General features: G+C 46.6%; 5 protein-coding genes across 5 annotated transcripts; 1 reads left to right on the forward strand and 4 right to left on the reverse strand.

Moving 5' to 3' along the window:
* Positions 1–219: 219 nt before the first annotated feature.
* N7447_002414 (uncharacterized protein) lies at positions 220–441 on the reverse strand (the record flags this gene model as incomplete). Its single annotated transcript, XM_057226689.1, has 1 exon — positions 220–441. One exon carries the CDS (start codon positions 439–441, stop codon positions 220–222), a length of 222 nt encoding a protein of 73 aa, XP_057090705.1.
* A 456-nt stretch (positions 442–897) lies between these two features.
* On the reverse strand, positions 898–2,032 carry N7447_002415 (uncharacterized protein; the record flags this gene model as incomplete). The annotated part of the gene is given in 3 exon segments (XM_057226690.1): positions 898–1,304; positions 1,316–1,563; positions 1,695–2,032. Coding segments are annotated over 3 exon segments (993 nt in total), but the record flags the coding sequence as incomplete, so codon positions are not given.
* Positions 2,033–3,475: 1,443 nt separating this feature from the next.
* Positions 3,476–5,350, reverse strand: N7447_002416 (glycoside hydrolase family 72 protein; the record flags this gene model as incomplete). The annotated part of the gene is made up of 5 exons (XM_057226691.1): positions 3,476–4,188; positions 4,246–5,001; positions 5,064–5,089; positions 5,151–5,188; positions 5,270–5,350. The coding sequence occupies 5 exons, from the start codon at positions 5,348–5,350 to the stop codon at positions 3,476–3,478; spliced, it is 1,614 nt and encodes a 537-aa protein (XP_057090707.1).
* A 2,076-nt stretch (positions 5,351–7,426) lies between these two features.
* Positions 7,427–12,382, reverse strand: N7447_002417 (uncharacterized protein; the record flags this gene model as incomplete). Its single annotated transcript, XM_057226692.1, has 7 exons — positions 7,427–7,462; positions 7,673–8,011; positions 8,063–8,536; positions 8,599–10,308; positions 10,414–12,034; positions 12,082–12,232; positions 12,292–12,382. The coding sequence occupies 7 exons, from the start codon at positions 12,380–12,382 to the stop codon at positions 7,427–7,429; spliced, it is 4,422 nt and encodes a 1,473-aa protein (XP_057090708.1).
* A 1,555-nt stretch (positions 12,383–13,937) lies between these two features.
* Positions 13,938–16,167, forward strand: N7447_002418 (uncharacterized protein; the record flags this gene model as incomplete). The annotated part of the gene is made up of 9 exons (XM_057226693.1): positions 13,938–14,187; positions 14,241–14,308; positions 14,367–14,538; positions 14,595–14,690; positions 14,749–15,011; positions 15,069–15,162; positions 15,225–15,536; positions 15,607–15,859; positions 15,930–16,167. 9 exons carry the CDS (start codon positions 13,938–13,940, stop codon positions 16,165–16,167), a joined length of 1,746 nt encoding a protein of 581 aa, XP_057090709.1.
* Positions 16,168–17,371: the final 1,204 nt, after the last annotated feature.

Genomic DNA, 17,371 nt, shown 5'->3' on the forward strand with positions numbered 1-17,371 from the left:
ATCGGTTCATTTAATCTGATCAAGAGACCGATATCAATTAATTGAGAATCAACGGCAGGCCACGACAACAGTTCCTCAACTATCTCTGCCCTCATAAACAAATGGGGGGTATGGTGTTTAGACTTGAGATCTGGAAAATAAACCTTAGGTACGCTACTACGGCTTCCAGAGATATCTAGCAACCTAGCCAAAGAAACCATTCTCACGAATGTTGTTGGCCTAAGACTCGTTAGAAAGATATAGCTCATCAGATTCATCCTCGGTTGTGTTCTCGTCGCTTGACGAGTTGGTAGTATTCCCCTTTTTCCAACGATCCAATTGGCTTCGTTGCTTCGTGGACACGACAAAGCGCTCCTCAAAGACCGATCGCACTGCGATTCTCGTGCCCTGTTTGAAGGTGCCTGGATGCGAGACAATGAATAGCACGGCGTTGTAAACCATGGCAGGATCCTTTTTTTCATCGCTGAATTCGCCATGTATTATCAGAAATAGAAGTCGAAATGCCACATCCCGTGCTCGAGATTTATCGCCCCTTACAGCTCGGTAACGCTTATACTCGAGTGCATAATCGGTTTTGCAGGCCTTCAAATCAACAAAAATACTATTAATTGACTGTCCGGCAAGTACGTCAACCCTGAGGAAATCATATGTTTCACAGAGAGTGTGATACTGAGGGATATCACCTCGCAAAGAGCGGAAACATTGCCGATAGCCTGATTCCAAGCCCCTGAGAGCAACATCAAACAAAGCAATATTGCGGTGAATGAATTCAGTTTTTTGCGGCTGGGAAAGACGTTGAAACCTGATAAAGGCTGATAAATATGGTATCGTCGAGATGTCAATATTGTGAAAAGTATCCCCAATTTTGAGTGTTGTTTGGCGAGAATTTGATTCAACCGCTTCAGTCGATCCCGTTTCGTCGCCGAGTTTCAAATAAAGATCATCGGGTAACATCCTGCTCCCTTCTCTCTTTAAAACCGCAAGGCTGTCACTTCGCCCGTCATATTTTACGACAGCATTCCCACCATTCTCTCCCACCACTCTCATGATTCCCTTAATCAATACAACCAATCTCCAAAGGTCATTACCATGATTTCGTTCCCATTCAGCAATCTCACGAGTGACGTCTTTGACTTCCGGCAGTCCAAATGTGCCACCACTGTGGTAGGCACGGACAAGATTGGGTGTTTGTGATACCCATAGCTGTGGAAGAACGTCTTGGATGTTGAAAGGCTTGTGGGGCACGCGTGTTTTGATCTCAAGAGTTGAATTAATTGGGACCTGTTTTCCTTTTTTCTGAATCACTAATTTAGACTCGGTGGCAAGACGAGAGTAAGTTTGGGTCGCGAAAGAGACAGATTTTCCATCATGTTCAGAAAATCCTCATTTTCCGAACCCACACTTTGAGGTTGAAGTTTTGAAGCTTCTTCAATGTAAGCGTCAGTCTCGTAGCGTACTATGAATTTCGAATCGCCCAAGTTATAGGAGATGATCCGATGATGTCCAGTGCTGCCGGATACTTGGGTTGTTGTGAAAGCTTTCTCAAACTCGTGACCGTAGCCTCTAAAGTCGTGTGGCCCGATGAATGTATGTGCTTCGTTTTCTGCCCGACAAAAGATTACCGTATTACCTATGGCCTCAATTCAATAGTGAAAGGCTCCAGTCCATTTGCAGAGAGATTTGGATTGACGAACGACAGAAGTTTGCGGATGTTGTTTCGATCAGTTATCAAGTCAACTTGGTGTATGTTGTATGAAGGGTTTTCAGTGTACAGCGAGCGAAAAAGTGATTCGAGAGGACTTTTAGAATGACGAAACGCGTTTTGAGCAATGTAAATGAGTCCAGAGTCTTTGGCCACTTTTCTGGGGGTTTGGGGTGGAGACCAAGGAGGCGGGCAGCCGGGAACAGCAATAATGGGATTGGAAGATTCCATCCAATTATAAGAAGACAAATGCTCTACATTCGTGATGGATGCTATCTTCACATCTGTCAACTCCGGGTGAGGTATGTCTGCGATCCAAATAGAACCCATTGCTTTGCTTGGTGAGACTTGGATTGAGTCCCTCAAGGTATTTAAATCAGCGCAAGTCCTATGTATTACTACGAGTTTAGACAACACATACTTGCATACTCTAGCCTTACCTTGTGTGTACTTTTTGTCTAGTTCGCATAGAACCTTTGAATATCCCTGTATGACTCTCCTTTGCCGAATGGGATATTAGGGAAGGGAGAGATAGGTGAAAGGACCCTGCAGGTGATGCCAAGGACGATGCTGTATGTGAAGTGTAAAGTGATAATTCAGCTGCCTATAGGATTACCCATGACGCACTCTAGGCTGTCATTTGATGCCATCAAAGCCATAGGTTAGGCAGAAATCTGGTGATTGTGCACTGCAGCTAGCAGCCTCACCCGTCTGGTAGGTGATGAGTTCACCACTGTAGAACACAGCGCGAACGGAAACCACACGTGTCCTGGACATAATTAACTTGGAGATTGGGCTGTGCTTGGCGTCGGCGTAACGCCCACGAGCGTGAAATATGTCATTTGAAATTTGCACCGGAAGTTTATTTATATCTTGTGTCTCATTAAATTGCATTATGATGTGCCCTAACCTCTGTTTTCAAAAGGCATAACTTTGATAACTTGAAAAGATTCCTTCTTGCCTAGGGCCATTATATCACATTAGGAAACATATCTTTCATTTGCATGTAACGCGATAGATGAAACCGCTCGTTAGCCCGGTCCTTAGTCCGAAATGATATGAGGCAAGAATATAGAGAAGCAACGCCGGCGACAGTATCTTGAAGATCGATATGTGATCCAATTCAAAGACCTAGAGTCGGCTCGGCTGGGACGCCAAAATACCGAGTGGTTGAACGAACTAACAACACAAAATTGGTCATACCGTGGCTCGCGAACGTCATGCATCGCACAATAAGGAAAAAAAATGTACTTTAGAAGAGGCAAGGCAAGAGCCATCGAGGTCACAGAAAACAAGTTGCACGAACGGGCGTAATAGTTGCGGGTGGGTTTCTTGTTTATGCCTTTGGTCACTTCAAGGGAGAGCCAGCACACTACTTAGATGATGGTGATATATTTTTCGTGTTGTGTTATCGCCGTCTAATTACCACCCGGCGGAAGTGTAGCGGAATAAGGCACTCGAACGGGTATATTCTACAAGCTAGCGCAAAAACAATGGGTAAAGATGGACATTTTCTTCAATCGAGTCAGGGGTTTACAATTAGGATTCTTTGGCATGCGGCTCTTGCGCTTCTGATTGTGCTCACTCTGCTTGCGTTTTCCACTTTGCTCTTTTACCAGGGTGATCCTCGAAAGCCCATTAGCGATATAACTACGAGGTAGGGCGGGTCGAGCGCATGGATTCAATTCGTCTTCCTTCCACTCTATGCGACCATTCGGACGGCCTTATAGACGCTAAGAGCAAAAAGTAGATCTCCAGGTATTCAGACAATATCTATAGCAGAATCATGCCGAATCCGGTAACAAAGGCTATCAGGACGTAGGCACCAAGGTGCAAGATGCCGATATTTACACTGCTGAGAGTTGCCATGGGTCGGGCAGCGCCAGTACTGGACGCAGCAGAGCCAGATCCAGAGCCAGAGCCAGAGCCAGCGGTCGGAGAAGCGGTGACCGTGCCAGTTCCTGCAGTGCCGGCGGCGTTTAGCAGAGTAGAACAGGTGGCACTGGGTTTTCCAGGGGCCTTCGTGCTCGCAGCTCCACCAAAGTCACAAGCGGAGGCTTCGTTACCCTTAGCCTTCTGTTTCTGATAGTATCTGTCGAATGCAAAAGACAATTTCTCCTTCGCATTGCACACGCTGTAGGAGCCGTATTCACCGGAAGTTGCATTGGTGGAAATGCCATCGCAAGCTCCATAGCCGCAGACAGTATCAAAAAGGTCGGTGTACTTCTTGCTTGAAACATTATCCTTCACCACACACTCCAGAGACGCATCCATGCATGAACAAAGGTCAGCGTTGGGAGAAGGAGGTAGTGGGCTAGCCTTCGCAAACCAGTTGCCGCCAATAGTAGGGCAAGATCCAAGAGAAGAGCTGGAAGGAGAGTATTCGGATTTCTTGACACCTGTAGGGTTGACGTTTGCCATCTGCTTAGAATAGCCGGAGAAATCAGGAAGCTTGCTGGCACTGTCACCCTTGAGGGTCACCAGACCTGCGCATCTTGTTAGACTGGAAAATTCGGTGGAAATAGAAAAAGCTTTTGACGTACCATAGTCATTCTCTTCCTGGAAGTACATATAGACGATACCACCAGACCAAACGTCGGTCATCTTGTCACCGTATAGAGCAGCAACATCAGTGAACTTGCGAGGCTGAACAAGGTTGCAACCGTACTCAGCGAAGAATACAGGAACGGAATACTTGGCGAATTCCTCAGTGCGAGCCTTGTAGCCGGATTTCTCATAAGAAGAGTCTCCACACCACGAGTACACATTATAGCCCCAGAAATCAATGCTTTCTTCCTCGGATTGACAGTTGAAGTAGTTGGCCATGTCCACCCGAATATCAGCATCGTCATTGGTGGCATAGCCGACGCCCATGGTGCGATAGCCCTTTGCTTTGATGTATCGCTTTGTGTCGCGCACAGCAGCCTTCACAAACGCACTAGCAAGAGTGTTGTTCTTCTGGTTGGAGACTTCGTTTCCAGCAAAGAAGCCAATGGTGTTGGTGTATTGGGCCATCTCATCAACTACACCAGTGTAGCGTTTGTACAAGGCATTGTCCCATGCTGGGTTATTACGGATAATCGACTCCGCAGGGTTTGCCATATCCACAACAACGTAGATGCCGGCGTCGGTGAGGAGCTTCATGCACTCAGTGTGGTCTGCTTTAGGGTCGATCGAATAAACACGAATAGTGTTGGTGTTGAGTTCCTGCAAGAGGGGAACATCTCGCTTACAGGCATCAACATCAGCCAGAATGTCCTTGTAAAAAACGCCGGCAGTGCTGCTGCTAGGTAATTCCTCTAGAGAATTGGTGAGTGTCAAATCTTAGAAACCTCCAGCAACAGCATGATAGTAAACCTACGTTGATAAGCAACGCCCCGCATAAAACTAATGAATGTCAATTAATAAATATATCTGGCTTTAGAACGGCACGGTGGAAAGCGCGTACAATTGGGTATCGTTGCTCTTAAAGAAGAATTTGCTACCCTAGAAAGGAAAAAGTCAGCGACCAATATCAGGCATGATATGGAACAAGCATGGTAAAATTGTCTTGTCTCGAACTCGTACCTTGATCACTATAGGGTCCAATTCAGCCATAGTAGTACTGGCGAGAAGAGTCGCACCAGCAATAATGGTGGACAACTTCATAGTGAGCTTGTATTTGCGAAACCGCAACTGTCACAAATGAGAGACTGTAGAAAAAAAGGCGAAGAATGGAACGATCCTTAGATCAATGAGTGACAGGAAAAAAAAGTAATACGAGAGTGAAAGAATGTCAAGAACGAAATAAGCAGAACAGCGGCCAAATCATGGGGAAAGAGGAAGAATTATAATAAGATAAAGGCAGAGCTTTTAGGGGTCTTTGTCTAAGCCACACATTGTGCACTGGCCCCACACCCCTTTTTTGAATGCCGAGTATTTTTAGTACCCTTAATCTCCGACTAAACGTGGTAAGAAGTGCAAATTCCTATGTCGTGGTACCATCGCATGTTAGCTTGAAACGTGCGAGACGCAACAAATCGGTGTGCTGCAAGCTTAGTACAGTGATTAGTAAGATTATGAGTTTGTAATATATATTACACATACGAGACAAGACATAAATTTGCAACTAATTCTCGTAGGACGTTGTACTTATATTCACTAGCATATTAATTTTCCGGTCATCGCCCTAATATGTATTAGTACATCTGAACATAAGTCACGGAGAAGATAATGAATGAGTTTAGGTGATGACACCAATATCTGGAAGCATTGTGTGTGACGGCGTATTATCCGATGACTCATTTAGAGCTAATGTATCTATTACAAGCAGCAAACCAGATAGATTAAAGATAAGCGGGGGTTAAAGTAGGGGTTCACAAATAATTGTTGGATGGATATGTTTTTGTTCTGTTTCCGATTCGAGGGGTACTGGCGCCACAAATTAACTGTCGGCGCAGTTACGCCGGTATACCGGAGGATTTATTAATCCTACCAATGCTGTAACGTATTCGGTAAGCGAGCTGCGCAACCGAGCTGCGCTAATATATTAACTTCAAAATATGTCAGCCAAAACTCCATTAAATTAAACACAGAAAAATCATCTATCTGGCTGGGCATCTATTAATCTTATGTTCTATTTCTCCACAACCACTACACTTTGGCGAGGCCCGCGCACGTGGTTGTAAAACCGACCTAGGGTGGTGCTTCAGCTGCTTCTACTAGCTCAATAATTAATTAAGAAGCTTCTTGAATTGAGAGGCCTTCTTCAGCCTGTATCTGCTTCCGGCATTTGCCTCACTTTTGCTTCTGCTTCTCATTAGCGGCGCGTAATTCGCTTACTTCTTTCTTGAGAAGTGCGGCGGATTGCATAGTAATCTGGCTGTAACGGGCCACTGCCCATACTAGAGCCCGGGCTCTGCCCGTGCAGCGTTGGCTCACCGCCTCAAGCGGATACAACATCACTTCCGACCGTCCCTGTATTTACATTTCCTTAAGCTTTAGATAAACAGCATGCAGGCACCGTTCAATTGAATCAATTCAACTGTAGCCCTTCACACTGGCATGTCCTTAAAACCTGGTTTATGGCGGAATTAAGACTTAGAGGGCCCCTTGATCTTATACGAAGTAATGCTTTAATTAACGAAGCTTACTTTTGTAATTAAACGTAGTTTAAAGGGGTTTAGGGGCTCTAATCACTACCCCGGATGGAGGGGGGTAGGCGTTCGCATTCGGATATTAAGCTTTAACATCACCCGGGTATTAGTTGACACGGTGAGCGGGGCGCCAGAAACCGCGCCCATTGCACCGCCGCTCTGCCATCTTTAACCGCCTGCCCGTTTCCACCATCCCCTTGCCCCTTCGGGTTTGGCCCCCTCACCCCTCCCCCCGTTTTGGTTTAGCCCCGTCCCTGGCCGCTTTTACCGCCCCGGCCATCGAGCTCGCCCGTTGGATCACTTCCGTAATTCCTGCCATCAACCTTGTGCAAGCGAGATTCACCAAAATGACAAAGCTGAACCCTGCACTTGATTTGCACTGAATCAATCTATGATACAGAGATTATTCTAGGAAATTACAGCATACCCAGAAATTGTTTGAAAAATCATTTATGATTAGCAGAATAGAGAACAGCGCTCGTCAGCCTCAAGTACAGTATACAAAGCTATGCTCACCTGGTTGCTGCAGATGCGGTGAATGTTCCCTGTAAATTTGAAAAACTACAAGGTGTGGTTAGTAAATGGACTTTTAGGTAAGGGCGCCTTTATTCATACCAGGGCTCTTCTGAGTGAATTAGCCAATATCTCATCAGATACAAAATATCCAATTTAATGCGACTTTCCAAACTGCAGACTGCTGAGATACACGCTCCAAAACAGAGAAAGCATCGCAATCATCATGGAAAGCGGGATAGATGGGTTTTGTAAGTCCGTGCCAAAACCCCCGGGGTACAATCCATGCCAACAAGAACGCTAGCAAAGGTGATACACAGACAAGATTGTAGAGAATGACCCAACGTAAGCTGATGTTTTCGCGCGCATAGATCCCCCAGAAATATTCTCGCTTGTTGCCTGCCTCTTCTAGTTCGGTTCTTTTCTTTGGGAGGAACTTCAGGATGTCAGAGGAATGTGCCCCGAGTTTTCTACATTCATGGTGCAGGTGAAGTAGTGGTCGTGGTTTGTGACAAGCGTAGAAACTTTTCATGAATTCGTGTTCTGAGATTGGCGGAATGTTATCCATCGGTCTTGGTTGATACTCGTAATCAATGTTCGCATGGTCAGGGAATGAATCTTTGATTCTGAGCGTAAACTCATGGTCATCGAACTTCTCGAACTGGGATGTTTTGTTTAACAACACCCTAAAATACCAGGCAATAGCACTCACTTTGTAAAATTCGCAATGAGAGTATCTCCAAACGCTGAACCAGCCTCGCAGGACACCTCTCAGGCGAAAATACTCCTTATTCATGGTGCTGAAGAAGGTATAACAGTTCATATTGCTAACGCAGATTTGTGCGAGTCTATAATCTCCACCCTTTTTTGCGAGAAAGAGGACGCAGTGTCGAGTGATGCTCATGTCGGCGATATTGGCCTTGATTCCCGAGGGTCGACGATGAAGCGAAAAATTAGAGGGTGAACCGTTCGGCTGTTCAACTCCATGATCTTCATAGGAACTCTGGTCAGAAATTAGACTGTTGTTTTGGACGCTGCAAGGGCTCGGGTTAGATCTAGTATGTGCCTCTGGAGGAGGCTGCGTAATTTGGGTTGCCGACGTAGCCACGGGAAGACTTCTGATTATCGACTGGAGGCGCTTTGCAAGGGTGTTTGGTACCTCTGCCCATCGCTCTTCGCCACATACCTGGATCACAAGTTAGAGCTAGATCCTTATTGTGTAAGGCTGTCCATGATTTGAAAACTCACACACATCCACCGTAACCGTGTCTCTGATTCTGCCAGTGGTCTCGGAAAGCGAGGTAACGGCCACCAATCCCAAGGCTCTCCAGTCCAGTGCTCAATTAGATGCTGATAGTGGCTGATGAATATGACAAATCGAGAACCTATCTCGTCACGTTCAAATCGAATCTCGAAGGGACTCACGTCCTGTAAATCTGTGACAAGGTTCCGCAGTTTATACCGAGCAGCATCGCCATGGTTCTTATGTCCTGGATTTGACCACCTTGTCACTAGATCCCGAAACCGGCAGTTCAGCGAGGGTTGAATAAACTCCTTGAGCCGACGACGAAGGATTTGATAGGCAGAGCTTTCCAGAATGAAGTGCTTCATTTGATCCAAGTTTTGCAAAGATCCCTCATACGGCTCATCCTCGCCAGCTTCCTCTGCCACGGACTCTTGGTCACTTTCCTCACTGTCAGGATCGAGTACTTCAATTCCTTGGCTTATCTGAGGAGCAGTGCCACCACTGTGTAGACTTTGAAGATAGGATTCCATTTTTCTCTGGTGAGCTAGGCGTTTTTCCACGGATGGCATTCCATGTTCTGCCTCTAGAACGGTAGGTTTGATCTTTCGTTGCTTGTCAATAGGTGCCATGGCAAAGAACTCGCAGGTGATCATGACTGAATATGAGCTTATAAATCTCCTTAGGTCTCGGTGCGATTCGCTGAGGATATCTGCCTTGAGGTTATTCGCAAAGTGTTTCAGCAGTCTCCGAAAATTGTTGCGCATCCGCTCAAATCCGATCGATTCTTTTGATACGCCGATCAAAAGTAGCGAAAGCATAACTCCATCTTCATTCAGCAAGTTTGCAAACTCCTGAATCAACAACGAATCCATTTCTCCTCTTCCAGAGTCCAAAGATCTGGTGCTAGGTATAGAGACAGGAACAGAAAACACTGACTCGTTCTCAATAGATGAATCGGAATCCCCAAGATTCACATATCTATCATGTTCGGCAGTTTCCAAGGAGACGTCCATAGTGTTGAGATGCCCAGGCCCTGGCATCTGCCTGCGAGTTTTCATCACCTGCACATCAAGCTGTCCGGCCTCTTCCAACCGGCCCTGATTCCGGTACGTCGATGCCAGGTTGGTCATAATCATCAGCGTGTCAGGATGGTCTGCGCCGAGCTTCGTCTTATGAGTCTCTAAAACCTGCACCTCGAGCTGCTCGGCCTCTTCCAACCGGCCTTGGTTCCGGTACGTCGACGCCAGAGTAGCCATACCCATCAGCGTGTCAGGATGGTCTACGCCGAGCTTCGTCTTATAAGTCTCCAAAACCTGCACCTCGAGCTGCTCGGCCTCTTTTAACCGGCTTTGGTTCCGGTACGTCGACGCCAGATTAGCTATACTCATTAGCGTGTCAGGATGGTCTGCGCCGAGCTTCGTCTTGCGAGTCTCCAAAACCTGCATGTTAAGCTGCTCGGCCTCTTCCCACCGCCCCTGATTCCGGTATGTCGACGCTAGGTTGGCCATACTCGTCAGCGTGTCAGGATGGTCTGCGCCGAGCTTCGTCTTGCGAGTCTCCAAAACCTGCATGTTAAGCTGCTCGGCCTCCTCCCACCGACCCTGTTTCAAATATGTCGACGCGAGGTTGTTCATGCTCGTCAGCGTGTCAGGATGGTCCTCGCCAAGCTTCATCTTATAAGTCTCCATCACCTGTACCTCGATCTGCTCGGCCTTTTCCCACCAGCCTTAGTTCCGGTACGTCGATGCCAAATTAGCCATACTCCCCAGCGTGTTAGGATGATCCGCGCTGAGCTTCATCCTACGAGTTTCTAAAACCTGTATCTCGAGCTGCTCGGCCTCCTCCCACCGACCCTGTTTTAAATATGTCGACGCGAGGTTATTCATGCTCGTCAGCGTGTCAGGATGGTCCTCGCCAAGCTTCATCTTATAAGTCTCCATCACCTGCACCTCAAGCCGCTCGGCCTCTTCCCACCGGCCTTGATTCCGGTACGTGGATGCCAGATTAGCCATACTCATCAGCGTATCAGGATGGTCCGCGCTGAGCTTCGTCTTACGAGTCACCCAAACCTGCACGTTGAGCTGCTCGGCCTCCCTCCACCAGCCCTCAAGCGAATATGCTTTGGCTAGCATATCAGTACTTGTAAGAGCTTCTTTATCCTCGAGACCAAGTATTTTCATTCTCTCCAGTCTTGATTTTGATGCCATCTCTTTCGCATCCGTAATGTTACCGCTTTCCGACGCATACCATGCACCTCTATAAAGTAGAGTGGCCCATTTTAATAGAGACTCTACTGATTCTGGTCGTTGAGACATCGCTGATCGAACGTGAGGAAAGAGTGATCGGCATTTCCCCCAATTTTTATATTGACCAGTAGGAAATTCTCGGTATAAATTGCTGATGAACTTCTCCCTCCATTGGTCTATCTCTCCATGAGATCTTAACCACGCGCGCGTAGTCAATTGCACTAGCTTATTCATCGTGAATGAAGTGCTATTCTCGCTGATAGATATGAATGAATAATCTCTCAATGTTGTGATACTATCCTCAAATTCAGGGTCCACATCATATTCAGATGTCTCGCCGGCACTGGGGTCGTCAGGGAGCTCTGAATCACAGGGTTGATGCCGAATCAGCTTCTCGGGTATCCCTTGTCGATCGAAAAAACTCATTAGAGAAAGTAATCCAGCCGCAGATGGCTTTTTGTGGCGAATATAATCGAAAGACATTTGCCAGGTTACTAGAATGGAATTTTTTGCTTCCCAGTCCCGGTAGAGATGACCTGCCTCTTTCTTAAGAAGATTCATCGCTTTGCGATCACTCCTTCGGAAGTCTTTTAGATATTGTGATACCGAATAGCGAGGGGCCCGAATTTTGATATGGCTAGCGGCTTGTACGATCGCAAGAGGCATGCACTCGAGCTCTTCCACTAATTGTCGACTCTCCCGGCTTTCCCCTGGTTGTTCAAGCTTTCTTTGGAGAAGCTCTTGCGCCTCGGACCTCTCCATCGGATTAACTTCAATAAGGTCCTTGTGATCGACTATCTTTAATGCAACCTCTCTGGTCCGACTTGTGATAATAGTAAAACCATTTAAGCTTCTAGGAATATATTCCAATAGTGGTTTGGTCGAGGCGTTAATTAGATCTCCCATTGCATCTCCCTTGCTTGTCGTCGGCGACGAGGAAAGAAGTTGATCGTCATCGATATTATCAAGGATACAGACCCATTTCCCGATCTTCTCATCCCGAAGCCAATTTTCGACCAGTTTGAATATGTTCACTTTAGGATCTCGACGACCTGAGATTTTGATATTATCGGCAATGTCCCGGAAACTTTGCTCAAATCGGGCTTCATTACTCGCATGGACCCAGAAAATCCATGTTTCAGGCGATTCAGATCGGACCCGGTAGGAATATTCTATGGCGAGTTGCGATTTCCTTGGAATTGTGAGCATTAAAATATGCACTGTTTGCTCTACACTTACCCAATACCGCCAAGGCCGACAAGAGCTATCCTACACCCAGGGACCAAGCTTTTCTCGTGAATCCGATGAAGCAGTATGTCGCGGCTCACAAAGTCAGGATCTCGATTGAACGGGACTGTCGATAACGGGCTGGGTGGGATTCCCGGTCGCTCTAGGGTGGCAAGCAGCGGTTAGTCAGTCGATTGTGACCTTATCCTATTCCTGGCTTACCTGGAGGTAGGTGGAAATCCGCGTTGCTCAGTCGATGGAGATCTCCGACCTGGATGCCATGGTTGTTGCTAGGGAATGACATCGATGCCATGATGAAGTAGATTGCTTCGTGTGTGGTTCATCACAAGAATCCTTGTTAGACTCCCACGAGCTGAAAGAGGGGCACGACTTTCCCCATCATCATGTGACATCCAGCGCGCTAGGCTGAGATACTAAGAGAATCGCATGGTTGTCATTGGTTATATCTAAGTGCGGTCAAGTAGACTAAAATTCATAATCCACTTCCTAGCGAATAGTTACCCGGCACATACTTGGCAAGTGCCTCTCTGCCTTAGGCATTAATAACGTAAGCCCTGCAAGCCTTAGGGGATCACATTATTGAGATTCTGTTAGGATCGCATGGTTTCTATTAGGTAGTACTAGATACTAGCTAACGTATTTCACATGTGAGCTGCTTACCCCACCCAAAACGTGTCTGAGTCCGGACTGAAATTTACTCAGTGAGCCTGACTCTGAGCGCTCTCGCAAAAGCGGCGGCGACTAAGATAGGAAGGGCCTACACGGCAGAGGAAATATGCTACGTAGAGCTACTTAAGAAATCCCTATGTTAAACCCTAGAAAGGGGGCTGGGAAGCAAGTATACAAGAATGAACATCAATTGCCTCTACCTCAACAATTACACGAACTCTAAGCGGGGGCCGTTTGGGAGTCGGCAAAACCTCGGAATCTGTTCTAGATATATTCTAATTCTCCTATTGATGCTCTCGAAATCATTTCAGGAAACTCGTTCAACTCCACGCTTACTCGTTCAAGCGGAGCACCTCAAGGTCCAGAAATACATATGTTGGAGACGTCGCTCATACTCATCCCAATAACGCATGGCGTCATAAATAGCAATCTAAGCACCAAAGGTCTCCCATAAGACACCATTATTGCGCAGAATGGTATGACTGCAGCTCCTTTCGCCATTTAGCTAGCTATAACGTGCTACATCTTAACTTGTTAAAACCAATAGTACAGCCGTAAGCATTCACGGTTGATTTAACTTCTTATGTAAATATCTACTTGACAGCCCTCCTACTGGTGTATATAATAGAAGGCATATTAGTTAAAATTATGTAGGATACTTCCGTACTCACTGATATAAAGCTTTCATCTCCGGTAGAGATTATGGAGACTTGATCATTGCGTGATACTTTCTCCACTTGCAATGCATTAGAGTTACAGCCTAAGTCCTTTTGTTGAGGATATTATAACGCCGGATGGCGAATTTTCATTCAATTCTACGTCAAGGTCAAAATTCATACGGCGTGTCTCCTATTCGTCCCTGCTTAGTGGTGATATTAGCCACTCCAATGTGGAGATAGTTATTCTCCACAAACAGAACGTTGCTCTCACGCCAACTGAGATCCTAAGCATTGTATTGGACAAGAGACCCGGAAATGGAAAAGGGAAGGACAAAGGCTCGGTGCCATGATATATAGATAGCCGATGCACAGTCTTTATTTTCTTTCCTCAACATACACCATCATATCGAGTGATAGGACCCTTGACACCAGTCACCTTGCCTTTCTTTTCTTCTTTCTTTGGCAAAGTATCATTATCAAATTTATATAATCCTCAAGAGCCTTTGGCAATTGCTCCGAATGGGTTGGCGGCGATCTAGCAAGCGGCCTGCTGTGCTTAGCACAGCGGTCGAAGGCCAGATAGGACATGTCTCAGTTGCTGGCGGCAAGTATATCGGTGAGACAGGAGGCAATAATGCAGCCACAACGTACCAAGACGCATCTGGCGCTCCAGTTGAGAGCGACTCGCCGTTGGGATACTCTGTCGGCCCCGTCACAATCACCTTGCTGAATATCACAATGATGATTGGCGCCGGTATCTACTCTACACGTGAGTGCGACACAATGCGTGCATACCCAGAAGTACAAGCTAATATGACGAAGCATCATCTATCCTATCTGGCACGGGCTCGGTTGGCGCCAGTCTTATGTTTTGGACCCTGGGCTACTTGGTACGTCTCCTCTACGACCGGAAAGAAACCTGGACTGATCATGTTCGCTCCACCCTAGATATGTCTCACGTCTGGAGCTGTATACCTTGAGTATACGGCGTACTTCCCCAGTCGATCGGGCTCAGAAGTCGTTTTCCTCGAACAAGCTTATCCTAGTCCCAAATGGCTCTTTCCAACTACCTTTGCGGTCCAGAGCGTCATTCTTTCGTTTGGAAGTGCCAATGCTACAGGTGAGTGCAGTGTCATGTTTCATTTGTCGCAATATATTAATCAACAAACATAACAGTCATGGCCAAGTATCTTATCGCCATCTCCGGGCACGAGGGCACCAATTGGCAAATAAAAGGCACTGCTATAGCCTGTTACAGTCTTGCTACCTTGAGTATGTTGTTCGCAAGTCATCGTTTCATTCGAACTTATGACGCTGACTGCTTGCACAGCGTTGGTGTTCAACACAAAATACGCATATTGGTTCTCAAATGCTGTTGGGATTGTGAAAATTTGCACTCTTCTCTTCGTTATAGTCACTGGCTTCGTTGTTTTAGGGGGCAACACTAAGGTTGAGAACCCTAGGGCCAATTTTCAAGACGCATGGTCCGGTAGCTCTACAGCTTCTGCATACGGGTTTACTACTGCGTTATACCGTATTATTTTCTCCTATGGAGGTTATAATAACGCGTTCAATGTTGCAAACGAGGTCAAGGTATGGCGGCTCGAGATTCATGTCCCACGGGACTGAGACTGATATTTCCGTTGATAGAATCCCGTCAGATCACTCAAAATATACGCTACTACTGCTCTTACGACGGTTTATGCGTTATATATGTTCGCCAACATCGCATTCTTTGCTGCCGGTTAGTCACCGATAGCTCCTTCTGTGCTAGAATTCCCACGCTAATTGCACATGACTTCACAGTTCCCAAGAGCGAGCTAGCGGCCTCTGATCTAACGACTGCAAGTCTATTTTTTGAGAAGGTCTTTGGAAACAGCGGTGCCGTCCGCGGCCTCAACTTCCTCATTGCCTTGGCTTCTTTCGGTAACATGATAGCGGTGATAATTGGCTTATCTCGGCGGATCAGAGAATGCGGTCGACAGGGAGTTCTACCTTGGACAACGTTCTGGGTCTCGACTAAGCCGTTCGGCACAACCCTAGGCCCGTACGCCGTTATTTGGTTTCTGACCACGCTGATGATCCTAGCCGTCCCTGCTGGAGACGCTTTCACTTTCGGTATTGTTTCCTTTCCCTCCCGCCCTGTCAGAAACCGGCTGGGAGTTCTTGCAATGCTAATCCATAATAGTCAACGATTTAACCACTATTCCTTCTGCTGTCTTTAATCTTGCAATGGCCATTGGTATCTACGTTGTTCGCTGGCGCCGAAGCAAAGTCAACCTCCCTGAACCCGAGTTCAAGGCCTGGAATTTCGTGATTATCTTTAACATACTCGTCCAGCTCTACCTCCTTATTATGCCATGGTACCCACCCGCAGGTGGTCAGTACGCTGGTGATGTCAGCTTCTGGTATGCAACGTATGCGGTGACAGGAATTGGAATGTAAGTCAACCATGCTTTAGCTGGGCTTATATCCTTCCACAAGCATCCCCTTACTAATAACACTACCTAGTCTTCTTGGCTGCGGCACCTATTACTATTTTTGGGCCTTTGCGATTCCCAAATGGAGAGGCTACAAATTACGACAAGAACTTGTCAATCTAGGCGACGGGGTCCAGAGCAATCGCCTCAAAAAGGTTGCTAATGCCGATGTCGCAGAATGGGATGCGACGCATGATGCGGCTGGCCGGCCCATCGAGTCACCGGTTGAGATTCAGGTTCGGGTGAAGGATATTGATGCGACGATCTAGAAGTGCTAGAGGATTTCTACCGATTTTATCTATTTGCTTGCTGACTTGCTTCCATAGCCTATATGACCAGGAGCGGAGAAAATAAAGACTTCTATAGATATTTTTACACAAGTAGTTCCGTTTGTCCTTTCACACAATCAGGCAGGCATTGATGAGTCTCTAGTAACACAAGACAGTCGTCGGATTGCGAGACAGCTCCAGAGCAGTATCAAATTCAGGTTAACAGGCCAACCTAAACCGTTGGTGGGTAATGAAGATGCTTTGGATGTTAGAAATCACCCAGGTGACTGGGACATAGTCAGAAGATCCTGTTGTATCTTAGGATAAGAGGATATATGAGACTACCGAAGGATACGCTCTCTGGAAAATTCTTGTATAGCGTGAGGAGGAAAGAAAGACAGAGAGACTGAACTATGGAGATGCCTAGATATGCTGGGAGCAAACAGAGATCACATGGTCTCTGACAATTGATCTACCGATATCTATAGATCAGGTAAGGGTATACCGTATCAATTCGTTTTATAGGTGCAGTTCATGCAACCACCAATGAGCCTAGCATCACTTTGATATCAGAGCATATGCACCAAGCTTGTGTAGCCCACTATTGCCCTCACAGAGGATGTGTTAGGCGCTACGCCGTACTGGCGTTTGGGATCGGTATGGTCTCTACGTGCAGCTTTGATAAGAGCATCATCAGAACTATGGATCCCCGGCACGATAGAAGATGGCTAGTGATGATTGTCTTGGGTCCCCGGCGTATTGCCGTCATTTTCGGCCCGGGACTCAAATCTTTCATCCTTTATCGGTGAGCCCCTTTAGGCTAATGCTTGCAAGTTATGGCCTCAGGATGCTGTCAGGTTCTGTGCACAGTTTGATAGATGGTGAATCTTTGGGCTGACCTCGCCATGGTCTCTCGACGAACGTCCGAAGAGAGGATTACCAGTAGCCCCGAGGAAAGCTGCAGGAGCATACCCATATATGCTATCTATATTGGATCATGTTTAATGGTTGCAGCAGGCCGAAAGGTAGAATTCGTTAATGGGCCCAAGCCCTATTCATGAATGATGAGCCGCCTCTGCTCAAATGTTTCATACGCTTTTCCGGATGGTTATCTACCTGGAACATAAGAGTGTCTCGCATTGCATCTTCCATGATATGTGATGGTTGATGGATTTGCAGCAGAAGTGAACGAAGACCGACGAGG

This window comes from Penicillium robsamsonii (assembly GCF_028829455.1).
Source record: "Penicillium robsamsonii strain IBT 29466 chromosome Unknown utg000001l_segment0_segment0, whole genome shotgun sequence".
In the NCBI taxonomy this organism is placed as follows: domain Eukaryota; kingdom Fungi; phylum Ascomycota; class Eurotiomycetes; order Eurotiales; family Aspergillaceae; genus Penicillium; species Penicillium robsamsonii.